We start from the raw sequence: 18328 nt of genomic DNA, 5'->3' as shown, positions 1-18328 counted from the left end.
GATTAATCTATGCTCTAACCCTAACCCTCGCTGATCGCAGTTTCCGAAAACATTTTTCCGCAGTTTCCGCTAACTTTTACCCTAACCCTAACTATAGAGCAATCTATGCTCTAACCCTAACCCTCGCTGATCGCAGTTTCCGCAAACATTTTTCAGCAGTTTTGCTAATTGCAGTTTCGGCTAACCCTAACTCTAATCATCGAGTAATCTATGCTCTGCTCTAACCCTCGCTGATCGCAGTTTCCGCAAATATTTTTCCGCAGTTCCGCGGTTTCCGCTAACCCTAACCTTCGAGTTTGTTTGCGGATACTCCGATCAGCGACTTCGGCTTTTTTCAATTTTTTCTCTCGATCTTTTCAGGGTACGAACTGAGGGTCCGAACTGTTCAGGGTACGAACTAGGTTGCACCCCGGTAGTGACATCTCATTCTTTCTAACATCTTCATTATATGTCCAGATATATTACTCAAAACTGTTGAACTTGAAACCTCAAGGTCTGTTTAGTGAAAGAAACACTTGTAACTGGTTGAAAAATGAGCAATGCTTTTCATCAAGTTTCATCTTCACCTGTGAGTATCCTGAATGCCCAACTTGCATGAATTACATCATGAAATGTTGTGTTTATTGTAGAGCTTGACCAATTTGTCGGTCAGCCGATATTTATCGGCTGATATCAGGGGTATCCAATATATTGTATCGGTTATTTTTCAAAGATAAACATCGGCCAGCAAAAGCACACTCAAAACCAGTCATACGTGCCCAGGGCTGCAATGTTTGCCTTTTTCGGTGATGAGGTCACTTGACACGCGCCATCACTATTCGACAAACGCCGTGCCTTACGAAAAAAAGGAAAATAAAATGGAAAAAAACTGAAAGAGGACTAAACGTCGTCAGGTCGAGGAACAATCGGGGGAGGGGGGGGGGGCATCACGTGATGCAATCATAAGAGTGCTGACTTACGTAAACTTTCTTGTGCCAGGTACGGTACTTCAAAGCAAGGTCTAAAAGCGACGCTTCACATGAGACACTCCCAAGGCGTCAGCGCCGCCATTTTGAACACTGCGGGAGAATGCTTTGATCGAAGTTCCAACGCCTGGCATCAAACATTTCGCGCAGTGGCTATTTGACCGGCGCCGGTCTTTGAATCTGAAACACTATTTGACCGGTCATGACGTCACTCTATAGGCACTTCTTTCTTTTTCTCTTTCAAAGCAAAAGACGAGAAGAGTGCGTATATAACTTGTAAATTCGACGATTATATCTTCAACTGATTGGATGGCGCGTAGGTTACGTCTCTGGTTGGTGTTCCAGAGGGAATGAGTTCGATACTACGCGGAAGCGTTTTTTTTAATTGTTAACTAAATTTTGACCCGAAGTGACTCAATCGTTAGGCTGCTGCATTTTCGTAGTCAATTTTTATTTTCAGAAGCCTACAGCCCAATTTTTTATGTCTTTTCAACTATGAGTAATAAAGTCAGAGTTTTTTAATTTTCTTGAATTTGAGAATTTCTCTGGATAATTTTCCGTTCGTCATAAGAGGATGTGACCGTGTTTTCCGAACGACGCATTACATTTTTGCGATGTGACCGTGTTTGCTGAAGTTTATGATGATGATGGCGTATGAGCGATCTTTCCAGGCTAGATTGGAGGGCAGGAAATCTTCAGCCACTCAGCAGTCTCGTCGTCCAGGATTCTCCGGAATGGCCCGTTTCGGCGAGTCCGATTCGACGAGTCCGATTCGACTAGTCCGATTCGGCGAGTTCCCTATTCGGCGAGAGCCTTTTTCGGCGAGTGCCCTATTCGGCGAGTTTTTGAAATTTTTAAAAGGAAATTATCGGGTACCCTAGCCTCATAGGCGCCGACTTTTCATAAAACCTTAGGGCGAGAAAGGTGATGACGTCATAACCGTAACGCTATTTTACTCAATTAAAATAGTCTTTGATTAAGCTTAGTGTCTTGTTTATATTGACAAATAGGTCGCAAACCGAGTTTATTAGAACCGCTGCTTGAAAGGATTAGTTTTACGTATAGTCGTAAAAATGTTGATATTGTTAGCTCATAATTGGAACTGTTGGAAAACAAGCCGATTCATTTCCTTTTCGTGCGAGTGAACAACAACGATCAAGACAGTGAAGTTATCGAAATAAAACGCAAAAAATCATGATCTCAAGCAGAGTGGAAACCCGCTATCAGTTTTATTAACTTCGTTTCGCTAATTACTTACTTTCAAAGTGTTAACAACGGCGAAGTGTTTTCTCTTCTGTTTTTTATCAAAAGTCTTTGTAGTCTTTTATTGAATACAGTAGGGCAGTAGGATATATATTCGAGTAAAGGTCTAGATGTTCGCAAGTGATTTTCACCTCAAAAAGGCAAGTTCAACTAACACAGGACATGCTGTTGTCTCCAGCTCGGCAGTTTTCAAAATGAACGCACTAAAAATCATTGTCGACGTAGATTATGGATTGTGAAATCGCGTCGGCCTAAGTAAAAGTTTTGAATACGTTTATTTGCAGTGATTCAAACTTAATTTTCAAATTCAATGATTTTTTGTCAATTCTAAACTTTATGCACTTGTTGAGCTATATGCAAAGCTCACGAAACAAAACAGAAAGAGCTGTTTTAAGAAATCATTTTTTAATTTTTGCGTGTAGGATATAATCGTTCTTATTATTACGTAACATTCCATGATCGTTAAAGTCGATGTCAAACCTTAGCGGCCGCATAAAACAATGTCAGGTTGGCTAGGTGATAATAGCGGTAAGAGACGTCGTTAATGCAGGCAATATCTGCGACCAAGACCATTAAACACCTTTTCTTTTTATCGGTTTTCGATTTAATTCTCACACATTGCGAAGAAAACAATGCGTTCTGTTGAATCATAATTGTCTCACAGCGGAAAGACCTCGTTGAAAATAGCGCGTCTAATTTAGCTGGTTTACTGAATATTGCCGTGAATAGTTACGTGACTATTCCAGCAGCGTAAGTTACTCTACCATCTGCTTTTAATTTCCATACCGTGTGAGAAAGCCATGCGATCAGCTGCTGTTTTGCGGGCAAGAGCAACGCAGGCTTTTCTTGCTTTCGGCATTCTTTAAGTCCGTTTAAATTATCTAAATCTCTTTCGCGAAGTGTTTTAACTTTAAAACACCACTTGTAATCACCATTTTTGTTGCCCCTCAACCATAAATTTACGGGGGGCGCCGGCCCCCCGGCCCCCCCGGAAGTCGGCGCGTATGCCTAGCCTAATTACAACTGCCGTTTTTACATAGTTTTAACGTCGCTAAACGTTGAAATCGTGCAGAAAGGAATAAAAATAAAATGTTTGAACTATTAAATTAAAATTCGTCATGTCAGTTCAGTTGTTTTTATTTTTGACCATCATATCAAAAACAATACACGTCGACATAGCAAAGGTGTAGAAAAAGGTAGAAGCGACAAAACGCGAACGTTAAAACGTGCTTGTGACCGAAGTATCATAATTATTGAGTTGAAAGAAATTTGGCACGGTCGCAACACCTTCAGAAAAATTTAAGATATGAAGGGAAAATAAAACAAAGAAAATGTTACAAAAAAAATCATGCTTATGTGTATAAGTTAGTACTTTTGAATAGTTAAAATGATTAGTTTGGATCAACAAATGAGAACCCATTGTAGTAACAGAATGAAAAGGCTAACCAAATGTGTGGCCTATCGTTTTAACGTCGCTAAACGTTGAAATCCTGTAGAAAAGAGAACTTTGCTGACTAGGATACGTTGAAACTGAAAAACATTCACAGAAGCCCTACGATACGTTGCATTTTTAAGATAATGTATTCAGACGTTGAATCAATGTACAAATAAAATGTTATGCTAAATGGGTTCTTGGAACAATTCGAAGGGCTTCTGTGAATGTTTCTCAGCTTCAACGTATCCTAGTCAGCAAAGTTCTCTTTTCTACACGATTTCAACAGTTAGCGACGTTAAAACGATGTAAAAACGGAAATTTTTGCTGGTTGGGATAACTGGGCTACGGTACCCGATAATTTCTTTTAAATCCAAGCTGTAGGCCACACATTTGTTGATCCAAACTAATCATTTTAACTATTCAAAAGTGCTAACTTACAGACATAAACATGATTTATTTATTTATTTTTTTGTAACATTTTCTTTGTTTTATTTTCCCTTCATATCTTAAATTTTTCTGAAGGTGTTGCGACCGTGCCAAATTTCTTTCCATAGGCGCCGACTTTTCAAAAAACCTTGGGGGGCGAGAAAGGTGATAACGTCATAACCATAGCGCTATTTACTCGGTTAAAATAGTCTTTGATTAAGCTTAGTGTCGTGTTTATATTAACAAATAGGTCGCAAACCGAATTTATTAGAACCGCTGCTTGAAAGGATTAGTTTTACGCACGCAGTACGCCTAGTCATAAAAATTTTGATATTGTTAGCTCATAATTGGAACTGTTGGAAAACAAGCCGATTCATGTCCTTTTCGTGCGAGTGAACAACAACGATCAAGACAGTGAAGTTATCGAAATAAAACGCAAAAAATCATGATCTCAAGCAGAGTGAAAACCCGGTATCAGTTTTATTAACCTCGTTTCGCTAATTACTTACTTTCAAAGCGTTGACAACGGCGAAGTGTTTTCTCTTCTGTTTTTTATCGAAAGTCTTTATAGTCTTTTATTGAATACAGTAGGCTATACTCGAGTAAAGATCGAGATGTTCGCAAGTGATTTTCACCTCAAAAAGACAAGTTCAACTAACACGGGACAAGCTGTTGTCTCCAGCTCAGCAATTTTCAAAATGAACGCACTAAAAATCATTGTCGACGTAGATTACGGATTGTGAAATCGCGTCGGCTTAAGTGAAAGTTTTGAATACGTTTATTTGCAGTGATTCAAACTTAATTTTCAAATTCAATGATTTCTTGTCAATTCTAAACTTTGTGCACTTGTTGAGCAATATGCAAAGCTCACGAGACAAAACAGAAAGAGATCATTTTTTTATTTTTGCGTGTAGGATATAATCGTTCTTATTATTACGTAACATTCCATGATCGTTAAAGTCGATGTCAAACCTTAGCGGCCGCATAAAACAATGATGTCAGGTTAGCTAGGTGATAATAGCGGTAAGAGACGTCGTTAATGCAGGCAATATCTGCGACCAAGACCATTAAACACCTTTTCTTTTATCGGTTTTCGATTTAATTCTCACACATTGCAAAAACAATGCGTTCTGTTGAATCATAATTGATCTCACAGAGGGAAGATCTCGTTGAAAATAGCGCGTCAAGCCGTCTAATTTAGCTGGTTTACTTAATATTGCAGTGAATAGTTACGTGACTATTCCAGCAGTACTCTACCATCTACTTTGAAATTTCCATACCGTATGAGATAGCCATGCGAGCTGCTGTTTTGCGGGCAAGAGCAACGTAGGCTTTTCTTGCTTTCCGCATTTTTTAAGTCCGTTTAAATTATCTAAATCTCCTTCGCGAAGTGTTTTATCTTTGAAACACCACTTGTCATCACCATTTTTGTTGCCCCTCAACCATAAATTTACGGGGGGCGCCGGCCCCCCCTGAAGTCGGCGCGTATGTTTCTTTCAACTCAATAACTTACTCCGGTCACAAGCACGTTTTAACGTTCGCGTTTTGTCGCTTCTACCTTTTTTACACCTTTGCTATGTTGACGTGTATTGTTTTTCATATGATGGTCAGAAATAAAAACAACTGAACTGACATGACGAATTTTAATTTAATAGTTCAAACATTTTATTTTAATTCCTTTCTGCACAATTTCAACGTTTAGCGACGTTAAAACTATGTAAAAACGGCAATTATAATTAGGCTACGGTACCCGATAATTTCCTTTCAAAAATTTCAAAAACTCGCCGAATAGGGCACTCGCCGAAAAAGGCTCTCGCCGAATAGGGAACTCGCCGAATCGGACTAGTCGAATCGGACTCGCCGAATCGGACTCGCCGAATAGTAGCAGACCCAGGATTCTCAGACCATGCGCACCGTGTGGAGGCCGGTGGATTAGGCAGTGGTGGATGACATGGTCTGCGGTCTGTTCCGTGGCACCACACTCGCATTCTGATGAAGGAGCCAGGCCCCACTTGTGCATGTCCGAACGAAAGCGGCCGACGCCAGTTCGCAGGCGGTTAAGCCTGACCCACGCAAGCCCCGCGAGGGACATCCCTGGTGGACGGGGATCGACGTCGGGTATGAAGTCACGGAGCGTGGAGGTGTGATTTTGCCACTCCGCGTTCCACATGTGGTTCGTCCAGTGTGCCGCACTTAAACCAAGTTCTTCTGCGTTCTTAAGGAGTTGTTGTGCGGCAGGCACAAAGGGGCGTCTTGATTTCAGCCGCTGCTTTATAGGTGGTGGTCTCCTGAATGTCGCATGGAGGAGATGGTCCGGGTCCAAAGCGCGGCAAGCGAGAGAAATCGTGGCTCCTTTACGGCGTAGCTCAGTGGGTTGGATGCCTGCTAGGATGGGTAGGCAGTCCGTTGGAGTGGGACGCAGGCATCCAGTCACAGTACGCAGTGCGTCGTTGATGGCGGTATCAATCTGGTGGGTGTGAGAACTACGACACCAGACCGGCGCGCAGTACTCAGCGGTGGAATGAACAAGGGCTAGGGCAGCTGTACGAAGAGTTTTAGCACCAGCTCCCCAGCCGGAACCCGCCAATCGCCCCAAAAGTGCGACGCGTGTTGATAGTTTTTTGCGCAGTGACTTCAAGTGCCGGCGGTACGCGAGTGACCTGCCCAGGGTTATGCCGAGGTATGCAGGTTCGGCACAGTAGGGCAGGCGCCCCCCATCAATCTTGATGTTTATCCCACGCCGTGCCTCCCGGCTGTTAAGGTGGAAGGCCGCCGACACTGTCTTTGACTTGCTGAGCTGTAGCTTCCATTTCTGGAGGTATGCTGATAGTGTTTGCATAGCTTGGCCGAAGTTTATTACAAGGAGTTATAAGATAATTAAAAAATCAACTCAAACGTTTTCGACATGTATGACGTAATTGACCTTATATGTGTGTCCTCATATGGAATTACTTAAATCTGCAATACGGTATACATTATACTATGCACTATAACTGTTAGTGTAACGAGTAACGACACTCCGGACTGAAAAGCACAAACTGAACAAGTGATACTACAATAATTACAAGTGAATTATACAACGGGAAACAAATCACATGAGGTGTAAAGTATAGGCATGTGACAAACAGTTAGAACACGCACAAAAGGAATGATTAGTCACAGATGAATAACTGCCTGTTGAGAGAAAGATTATTACGTTTGATTCTGAAGGCTTCCATGATCCTAGTCTAAAATTCAGATTTGCCTCGAGAGATGATTTTAAATTGGTTGATCAAGACATTGTCAGTGTATGTTACATGGATGCAACCTAGTTCGTACCCTGAACAGTTAGGACCCTCAGTTCGTACCCTGAAAAGATCGAGAGAAAAAATTAAAAAAAGCCGAAGTCGCTGATCGCAGTTTAATAGCACAAAGCCGAAGTCGCGGATCGGAGTTTCCACAAATAAACTCGAGGGTTAGGTTTAGCGGAAACCGCGGTTAGCGAATACTGCGAAACTGAGGAAAAATATTTGCGGAAACTTCGATCAGCGAGGGTTAGGGTTAGAGAGCATAGATTACTGGATGGTTATTGGTTAGAGTTAGGGTAAGCCGAAACTGCGGTTAGCAAAAACTGCGGAAAAATGTTTGCGGAAACTGCGATCAGCGAGGGTTAGGGTTAGAGCATAGATTGCTCTATAGTTAGGGTAAAGGTTAGCGGAAACTGCGGAAAAATGTTTGCGGAAATTGCAATCAGCGAGGGCTAGGGTTAGAGCATAGATTGCTCTATAGTTAGGGTTAAGGTAAAGGTTAGCGGAAACTGCGGAAAAATATTTGCAGAAACTGCGATCAGCGAGGGTTATGGTTAGAGCATAGATTACTCTATGGTCATGGTAAAGGTTAGCGGAAACTACGGAAAAATGTTTGCGGAAACTGTGATCAGCGAAGGTTAGGGTTAGAGCATAGGTTAGTCTATGGTTAGGGTTAGCGGAAACTACGATCAGCGACTTCGGCTTTGTGCTATCTTTCTCTCGATCTTTTCAGGGGAAAAATTTTATAATGTTTGCCGAAACTGCGATCAGCGACTTCCGCTTTTTTAATTTTTTCTCTCGATCTTTTCAGGGTACGAACTGAGGGTACGAACTATTCAGGGTACGAACTAGGTTGCATCCATGTTACATAGGGTCCACGTCTTTTAGGCGCAGACAGTTAGGCGCTGGTCAAATAGGCGCGCACACTGTGGCGCAGTGGACAGTCGGACCAATGCGAAACGATTCGTACTGGTCCGTGGGGAACTCGCACTAGACATTGGCCAGAGGACCAGTGCAAAGATCGAACCCTGTTAGTGTTAAACCACCAATGCTTTTCACACAAATTCACACAAAATGTTATATTGAACAGAAAAATATATTGTTTCTTTTTAATGGGCGTGTTCGGCATTTATTTGTTGTTAGTCCAGGTTTGCGTCGGCGAAAGCTTTATCAATAAATTATTCAAGTTTCCGAACATGACTGAGTTCACTTTTAGTTATATAAATCAAATAATAACTACTACTAAACATCAGTAAAAAAGTATACCGTAGCCTATATTCAAGCGGGTGGTAGGCTTGAGTGACGAGTTACTTAGTCTTTCGTCAAAACCCCGACTAGGTTTTGCCAAAGCTGAGCTGATACAATCTGTAGACTTTACTAGGAATAGCACCTAAATGAACAGGCGCCACAGTGCTCCGCACCTAAATATCCGGACGCCACAGTGTGCGCGCCTATTTGACCAGCGCCTAACTGTCTACGCCTAAAGATGTGGACCCAAAAATTTTGAGCATGACTCAATTGACTCATCATCATCAGAAAGGGCAAAAATATCATCGACATAACGTAAATACAGTTTGGGAGAAAAATCAAGATAAAATTCGAATATTTTGGTTTTGATGTGTGCCAAGAAGAAATTTGCCAGTGTTGGGCCCAATTGGGGGACCCCATAGGGACGCCATCTATCTGTTGAAACAAGCTCTTGTTGTACAAGAACATGCCTTCTGTGGCTAAATGTAATAATTTTATGAAGTATTTTTCTGCAATTGGCGGTCGATTAGGTTGGTTTCCACTAAAAATGTTGTCAGCATTTACAGTAATAGTTTACTAAAATAATTTATTATATTGCCCATGTTGCACGGTCTTGGCTTAAAATGTTATGAAAAATTGTGCAATCTTATATATTTGAATTCGTTTATTTTTTATTTTTCTAGACTGCTGTATTGGATGGATTGTGTGCTGACAACAATCACTTGAATAACAGCATAGATTTGTGCAATGAAGACACTTTTGGTTCTGGTGCTATAGGTAAGAAAAGATTTTTTTTATACCATAGGATTTGCGCAATTTATCTTCATAGAATAATCATCATTGTTCCTTAATGTCATATTCTTGTCACTCTTGACAACCATTTAACCAACTGAGTGTGTGTACTGGAATAAGCATCGATTACGCGGAGGCGAAAGCTGACAGGCCCTCGGGCATGAGACAGATCAGCGTGATTTGTTGGCCCCCTCAGTTTTGTTAATATTGATGACTTTTCAAAAAAACTGCCAAAGTTGCACTGTTCATGCTAATGCACAAACTATTTTTGTCCAAAAGGCCCGCTTCACCAAATGTCTTATACATAGTAAATTTGTCGAATCGGATTGTGCTTTGGCAATTTTAGATGGTCTATTTAACGTGAGCCATGAGGTTGTCTGGAATATCTGATACAACTTTTGTCAATTTATAATCTAACAGTCTAGCCACTCTAGCCAACGTGAGTTGCAACAGTAGCCGCATACACAATAACACAACAAATAAAATTACAAAAGCAAAAAGTGTTTCAAAAATTGATAAAAACAGTCTGCCTCGATAACACATTTGTTTAAAAGCATATATATATACTAAATGAAATTTTCAAATGGGAATTAAGCATTAAAATGCGTAAACTGAACATTCAAGAATACATTTCAAAAAAAATTACCGAAAAAAAAGAAGTTTTTAATGGCACTGGCAAGGCCCAAAGTCCAATGTTTTATTTATTTTTATTTTTTTCAAAATGACCAAAAACTGGAAACACTGCTCGAGAATACGTCACTATCGACAGCAATAACAAAATCCACGTTACCACATCTGATGTTTTAACATCAGATCTTATGTTTTGAGCAAACTGTCTGATGTTTTGATGTTGAAATCTGATGTTTTGATGTACATACTACATATACAATACCATAGGCGTCGAAATAGGGTGGGCAGGGTGGGCGACGCCCACCCTGCCGTGAAACGAGGGTGGGCAAAATATGTTTCGCCCACCCTGTTTTCATGACACTTATGAAGTGTTCGTTACAATTATTTCCGTTTTTCTTAAACGCTGAATTATCCAAACTTCTTGTTTTTACGCTATGTCTCTCGCTAAGTATCCGACAAAACAAAGCAATTCCGCAACAACGCTGCGTTGAAAAAAAGGGGTACTCACTGCACTGTTGTTGTTACGGCAACTGCCACAGCTGGCAATTCCTGGAGAGAGAAAGCCACGTTTGATCTTTTCTCCGAATAGTCTCACTTTCGTTACGTCACAATCAAACTTCAGTTCCCGGTCAACGTAAGGGAATGTGAAAATGACATCACAATGAACATGACAATAAATAACCGATACAAACTAAAGACGTACTGAAACAATCGCTTTTACAAATCAAAATGCGGCAAATCCGAAGGCGCCGCTTTAAAGATAACAGGTCACGAGTCACGCGCTTTTTAGGTCGCAAAGGAAAACATAAAAGAAGTTTGTTTAGTTTAGCAGCGCTCATAAGATCGCAAGGTGCAAGAAAGAAAACATCCAACCTATTAAAGCTTAATTGCTGCAGCGACGCTAAACGCAGTCTTTGTGAGAAAGACTAACCACACTCTTCGAAATTACCGTCGGCAATTGCCGAGGTGATTGTAAGGACCACAAGATTACAACAAAAAACTAATTTTCTTAGACTACACCAGACTAGGATGTTGATTCAATCTTACTATTGCTGGATGTTTTATTTGAGTTACTTCCTACTTCGCCGGCGCTTAGACACGTGCCCAGCTGGGAGAATCTATTATAGAAATATCACCCTATTCTATTTGCATTGATTTAACTCCAGTAGACGGCATATTATTGTAAGCATCTACTCCTTGTTGCGCCTTGCTTTCCGTTATCTCGTCCAGCTGATACAGCATCTGATGATACCGATTCTGACTAGTTTATCACACAGACTTTGTGTTGCTCGCAGTGTCCCAATTGTGCCGAAATTATATTGGCTTATAAGCTTACGTAAATCGAGGAAATCTTCTCGCAGGGAGCTCTTGATATGTTACTTGTACCTGGTTGAGCAATTAACGTTATTTTATGATAATTCAACGTCACTAGATGTCGAATTAATGTTAAACAAATGTAAATTTCTTATTCAGCATTGTTGTTATGCAATATAACCCGCCGGGAAAATGAAATCGATTTGTGCTGACTCGAACGTTGAATCAACCCAAAATTAACTTACTTTTTACCCCCCCCCCCCCGTGAGTTTTTTAACGTGAATTACCGTAACAGCGTGCGTACTTTATCACTACTTTTGGTATTATTACATCACAACAAATCAAACAATGCGTTCGTGATAGACTACTCTAGTATATTTTTCGCTTCTCGTTTTACATGTTTTAGTACAATCTCTTCCTACTAAGTGTTTACAGCAATTGCCGAGGCAATTTCAACTTTTGCCGTTTGGCCTCGGCAACGTTTTTGCCGAAGTAAAAATATGCTAATTTCGAAGACTGAACCATTGCGAATTTGCAAACATATACAAAACACATTCAATGAAATCTGTTTGAAAACTCTCGCCCACCCAGAATTCCTCTTTTGTAAGAAAAAATCGACGCCTATGTACAATACATACATAGCCTGCAGTTAAATTGCCTGCAGTTAAATCGCCTGCAGTAACAACTATTGCTCGATCAGCTGATTGCTAGTCTATACTGACGTAGACTGTACAGTCGCACGCTTCACTGCTCACGCCCATTCCCGTTTTGAAAGCTCTGACAAAAGCACGCGCGGAATGCTAATCAGACCGCAATGGTACAAAATTTTATTGAAAATCGTTTTATGGTAGCATGTTGAACACAAAGAACGTGTACAATCGCCAAGTCAGGTTTTTCCTTTAGTATCCCTTTAAGCTACCAATTATGAATAAAGAAATGGCAAGATTAAGCAACCACGGTTTAACTCTCCGGAAGTGTGCCTGCCTTGAGCAATGTAGCCTGAGCCAAGGTTTGCTCTACATTTAGCAGACGATTGTTTAGCATTATCCACCTTGATCGCGTGAAAAAATCCCATGCAATAGCCCATGAAATGCACCACTCCTATTGCAGCAGATAAGGCGATGGCTTTCTAATAATACAAAACCAGGTTTGACTCCAGGCTTGAGCTTTTTGTTGAAAGGGCAAAGGTGTCCAAACTTTTTCCTAGGCAGGCCAGATTTGATAATACAGATAATCTTTTTGTGTTCATTCTGGCAAGAACAAGGCTTTTAAGCATAATTATTTGCTGTTGTATTTAAGGGTTTGCTACTATACGGCTAGTCCGATTCGGCTAGTCCAATTTGGCAATTTCGGATTCGGCTACAGTCCGATTCGGCTATTTCCCTATTCGGCTACAGTTTTGAATTGTATTTTATTCCACAATATCGTTTCTTTTGCATTCCGACAAAGAAAAATAAATTGAAATGAAATTTAGCACAAAATGTTTGAACTATTGAATTGAAATGTTTGCTCACATAAAATCGACATGTATCCTACGTCACCGTCTGATTGCAAACTTAGAATGTATTAGAATCCTCAACTACAGACGAAATCGGTTAATAGTATACTGCTTAAACGTATCAATCGTTTATTTGAATCAAAACCTGAAATCCCAAACCAAATCCAATCTGATGTTAAGTAAAAACATCGGTTAAGCGCATTCCGCTTAAAAGAATAAGTCGGATAAATGCATCAGGATTTGATTCTAGTTTGCATTCTTCATTCATTTAATCGTATAATTATACCCGTTAGCGAAAAAAGAATGTCTCTTTTTTGCTTCGCATTATTGTCTGCAATGTTCAAAGGTGAGACAGAGGCATGCGCTCAAAACAAAGACAAGTGTCTGTAATCCCAGGCCATAATCTTATGTTCTAGACATCGCACTACAAAGAACCAATTTTCGCACAGCTGGGCTTCATTAAAACAGAAGAGCACACAAAAGGAATAGTCACACTAAAGAAGTTTAAATGCTTTTGATGTCATCCGTCGGCGACTGGCCTTCCAAGGAATGGACATGGACAAATTATTTCGGCTTAAGAGGGAAGCGTTGAAAAGCATGTCCAAAAGTTTTTACCAGAAAACTTTGGAGAATTTTTTTTTAATTGCTGAAAAAAAGTAGCCTACTGTTGTGAAATGCAGTGCATAATTTCATTTGTGCAGTTTCGTTCAGTTGAAGAACATTGCATATTAATTATTTTACCAGACAGCGCAAAAGACTTGAAAAAAAAACTTTGCGATTTCAAAACAATGAGTGTGAGCCGTGTTTTTCTGCCATACCACTATTTTCATAGGCCACGTTCCATACTCAAAACTACACAGCTGGCACGAGCTAAAAATAGTACGCTTGAATCAAAAACGTCAACGTCAAAGTTCGCGTTGTGACGTCACAGAGATCGGTGAGATTAAAAGAAGTCCGATTGCCGCAGTTTGCAGAAAAATGCTTTGATCATACCTGCTCAGCCAAGTTAGCAAAGCTGGTTTTTTTTACATTGTTTCAACGTCTGCAGATGATAAATCAATGTAAAAAGGACCAGTTGTGCTGGCTGAAACATACAGCATAGTGTTATGTAACACAGAACTAGTAAACTCTTAAAAGTTTAACCAGAATCGTAAACAGTTGTAGGAAGCATCAGTTGTACTGTGCGTTGCAGCCTAGTCAGCACAGACATCTTCCCAACAATTACGCCCATTCACAATAAACCTTTTTTTTAGTAAATTGGTTAAACGAATCAATCGTATAATCGTATCAAAACGTCTGGCAAATAGGTGATTCGATTAACCGATTTCGTCTGTATTACAAAATTCCAAATCCAACGACGCCTTCTGTTTATTTAGAGAATGTTGTATTTTATTCCACAATATTGTTTCTTTTATAGTTGAAATTATCGCAGCTTTAGATGAGTGGGGTTTAGACCTAACCACTAACCAGGGGCAACAAACATCGCAATCAGCGCCGGATTAACTATAGTAGCAGTTGTAGCAGCTGCTACGGGCCCCGTGCTTCACAAGGGCCCACGCTTGGTCAGCAAAACATTTTTTTTGCAAAATACTGTCGAACATAGTTTGTAAGTAATTTTTGGCTTGCAAACTGGAATGGCATGAGAGAATATTATAGTGGTAGGTTTAATCCCAATGTCTTTTCCCTTCCTAATTATTGTGAACTTTAAAAACCGGTAATTTCCGCTGGAGGCAACTGCCTGATCGAGTGCCACGAGCCCACAATGCTAGTTATTTGAAAGATTATTTGACCGTACTGTACACCAGTGAGGAGAGTATCAATCTTACCGATTGCCTTGGACAGAGTTATTACGACGCGTCCATGCCGTCCACAGGCCTTAAAACTCGTGTTTTTTTCCGGCAGCCATCGTGGCCTATCGAGAGCTCCTACTCGGCGGCCAAATCTGCGTGCTTGGAGGCCAAAATACAAATAACGACAGCACAAGTAAATAGAATTAAACTTGCAACAATGCCAAAATGATCACTTAGTGTTGCTGAAGTCTGGGCGACGTCCTGCTATAGAATCATTGTACCACGCAATAACTGCTTTGTCGAGATTGCAATCCGGTATTGCGGAACCAACTAACGACACTAAATTGTTTCAACTGCATATTGCTTTTCATAAAACCTGGTCATTTACGAGTATACTGTTATGATGTCACCATTGAGGGTGTGAAGTCACTAACCCACAACGGAAACATTTCTCAACTCTGAAGACACGTGTTTTCCTCTTGGATGTCAACTAACCCACCCAGACAACAAAATCCATCATTTTTACATTGATTTTACGTTTGCAGTTGTTAAATCAGCGTAAAAACGACGAATTTTGTTGTCTGGGTAGTTCTCCTTTTTAATAACGATTCAATGTACGACAACATTGAATCGACATAAAAACGACAATATTTGCAGCCGATGTAAATTAGCATTTCGGATTAACACTTTGTTAAAATAAACGTGACTTGGGTGATCACAGCTGGATATTTTCTATGCAATTGCAAATGTTTCCGCATGATACAACAGTGGTGATTATGATGCGGTGACCTAATTTTGCATCACTCTTTGATACTACATATTTTCGACAGTTAATCCACGATCATTCTATTGCGAAATTAAATAATTAGCTAGAAGAAACCGACGGCCGAATTGGCCGACTGAGGAGGTAGCACCGGCAGTCATTTAAGCACTACTTAGCGGCCATGGCCGCGATGGCCGCCGGCTGCTTTAAGGCTTGCGTCCAACATGAGCGGGAAATATAACGGAATAGGCCTACAGGCACTTGTCCAAAACAATGGTGCTGTTGCAGAATATGTTCCATGCTATGCTCATTTGTTGAATTTAGTTGATGTATGCACTGCACAGTGCACAATCGTGTCCAGAAACAGTTCAGTTCTTTGACTTCGTTGAAAATATCTATGTAGGCTATTCTTTGCTGCTTCAACCCACCGGTGGTCCGTTCTGGAGTGTTCAGGTGGTGGAGTGCTAAAGAAGCTCTCTGAAACACGATGGTCCGGAAGAGCTGATGCTATTAAGGTAATTAAAGAACGTTTTCTTTTCAAAAAGGGGGCACTGGAGAAACTTGCAAATGACCAAGTGCAAATGGCAGAATGTCGACAGCAGGCAAATGAACTCCTCGAGAAAATGGAGTTGCTCGAAATTGGAATCTTAGTGGTTTTTTGAAATAGCTTACCCGATCACTTCCAGGCAAGTCAAGCCTCTCTTCAAACAAAGCGGCAAAATCTCAACATTGCTTCAGTGTTGTGTGTCTCTTTGGCAGGATCCCTACAGACTTTCAGAGAACAGTTTGCTAAGTTTGAGTCAGAGGCGCAGAAGCTGACTCAAGTGCCGGATTACCGACCAACAAGCACAAGAAGAATTGTCCAAAATCGAACCCACGATGTGAATGTAGGCAGTGGCCGTTCAGTTCCAGATGCAATGGATAATCAATCATCTAAAGACAGATTCCCCGTGGAAGTTTTCCTTGCAGTATTGAACAGCCTACAATCTGCGCTGGAGCAACGTCGCAAGGCATACACCAATTCGCAAAGCACATTGCTATTGATCGCTCCTCTCCAGAACTCAACAATTTCACTTCGATTAAAGAAAACAATGTTGACACCACGTTTCCTAACATTGACAATTTGTTACGCATTTATCTATGTAACTAATTGTACTGGAGAGAGACCATTTTCAAAATTGAAGTTGATTAAAAACTAGCCTATCTGCGAAACACGATGGGGCAAGAGCGGCTACACTATAATAAAAAAATATCAAATCTATAAAATATTCAATTACTTCCCTGTCATTATCTGTAGGCTACATCAAATCAATCTGCTACAGGCCCTGCACTTGGTTAATCCGGTACTGATCGCTATACAGGCAACAATAGTGACTTGCAAACATATCAGCAAAAAATAGGCTCCAATAACAGGAAGAAAGTAACCCAGGCACCGTAAAACAAACGCTTGTAGAAATCACCGAAAAAACGTTTCTATCATAACTCATGAACAGTGTTGGCTTTTCATTCTTTTTGCGAGGGTCTATAAAACAGTCTTTCTTTGATTATTAGACAACTGTCTGTTATGGTGCTTATCAGCATGGCAAGAATTGTTGATTACCAACATTTTGCAGCACTAAGCTAAATATTTTCATACAACCAGAAAAAGTCTTTAAATTTATATATAATATTTTGCTAATTTATTATAAATTGAGTTGGCACACAGACCTACTTTGCCAACAAAAACTTGCATAAAGGAAACACTGCTCGTGAAACACAATAACGGTGAAACACACACTAGTGTTTACATGACTATTGGAAACTTAAAATAAGCAACCTTGTATGCTCACAAACAATTTTGTCGAGATTTTTGTTGCTGAATGTTTTTGCAATGAACATCCATGTTTACATTGAAATTTGTGACAGACATTCTCAAAATAAAATGGAGATGTTTGTCCGTCAATCTTGATTGGAGTTTCGATTTCGAAATCTTCATTTGTGAAAATGTTCCTCGCAATCTAGCCTACAATCTGATTGGTCGGTCGGTGGAATCACATGCTGCAAAGCAAAAATATGCTTCCTGGAAAGTACTTTTTGCCTTCATGCTCATTAAGTCTTTAAGAAAAGTATTTTTGGTTATACTTGTACGATGATACCTTCCGCGGGCCGTACATAACAGTGTGGCGGGCCGCATGCGGCCCGAAGGCCACCAGTTGGTGACCCCTGCTTTAGATGAATGGGGTTTAGACCTAACCACTGAGATCTTAAGACTGAAAAGCAAATTAAATTTATTTTTGAACTATTAATGTTTGCTCAGATAAAATTGACATGTATCCTGCATCGCCGTCTGCAACTCTGCATGCAAACTTATAATATATTAAAATCCTCAACTATTACAAAATTCTAATTCCAACGACGCCTTCTGTTTATTTAGAGAATGTTGTGTTTTATTCCACAATATCGTTTCTTTTATAGTTGAAATTATCGAAGCTTTAGATGAGTGGGGTTTAGACCTGACCACTGAGATCTTAAATCATATTTATGACACCGGAAACATCCCTAGTGATATGGTGCGTTTTGGGTGACCGCTAAGTAGTTTTAAGAGACCGCAAGTGTTTCATTTAAATACCAAAAAATAGCCGTAACTACATACAATTAACGCAACATAAAATGAATTATTCGACAAGGCACAGCTTAAATAATTGTGACAGCGACCAAACAGCCTGCCCAACAGGGCCACCAAACAAGTTTGTTGCACAATCAAACAAAGTGTGCTTGTTGGCTTCTGCTTGTTATGTTTCCACACGTAAAAACTGATCATTATGCGCCATAAATCAGAAATAAACATTGACGAGTATCGAAGGTGCTCTTCTTTTGTGAATAACTCTTTGATTCAGCTGTTAGCTGTACCTCCACTTATTCTTTTTTTCGGACGTGA

The 18328-nt window shown here is 40.3% G+C and overlaps 1 protein-coding gene across 1 annotated transcript in view; it reads left to right on the top strand.

Moving 5' to 3' along the window:
- Positions 1-454: 454 nt before the first annotated feature.
- The window catches only part of LOC145770349 (protein PAT1 homolog 1-like), a 188751-nt gene continuing 170877 nt past the window's right edge, over positions 455-18328 (top strand). The window contains exons 1-2 of the mRNA XM_082581970.1: positions 455-568; positions 9308-9401. Of these exons, the coding sequence (XP_082438096.1) occupies positions 533-568; positions 9308-9401 (130 nt within the window). The 5' untranslated portion in view covers positions 455-532. The remainder of the gene's footprint in view (positions 569-9307; positions 9402-18328) is intronic.

Source organism: Aplidium turbinatum, chromosome 1, assembly GCF_918807975.1.
Source record: "Aplidium turbinatum chromosome 1, kaAplTurb1.1, whole genome shotgun sequence".
Lineage (NCBI taxonomy): Eukaryota > Metazoa > Chordata > Ascidiacea > Aplousobranchia > Polyclinidae > Aplidium > Aplidium turbinatum.
The sequence above is the reverse complement of the archived record's forward strand: the minus strand, read 5'-3'. Positions and strand labels throughout refer to the sequence as shown.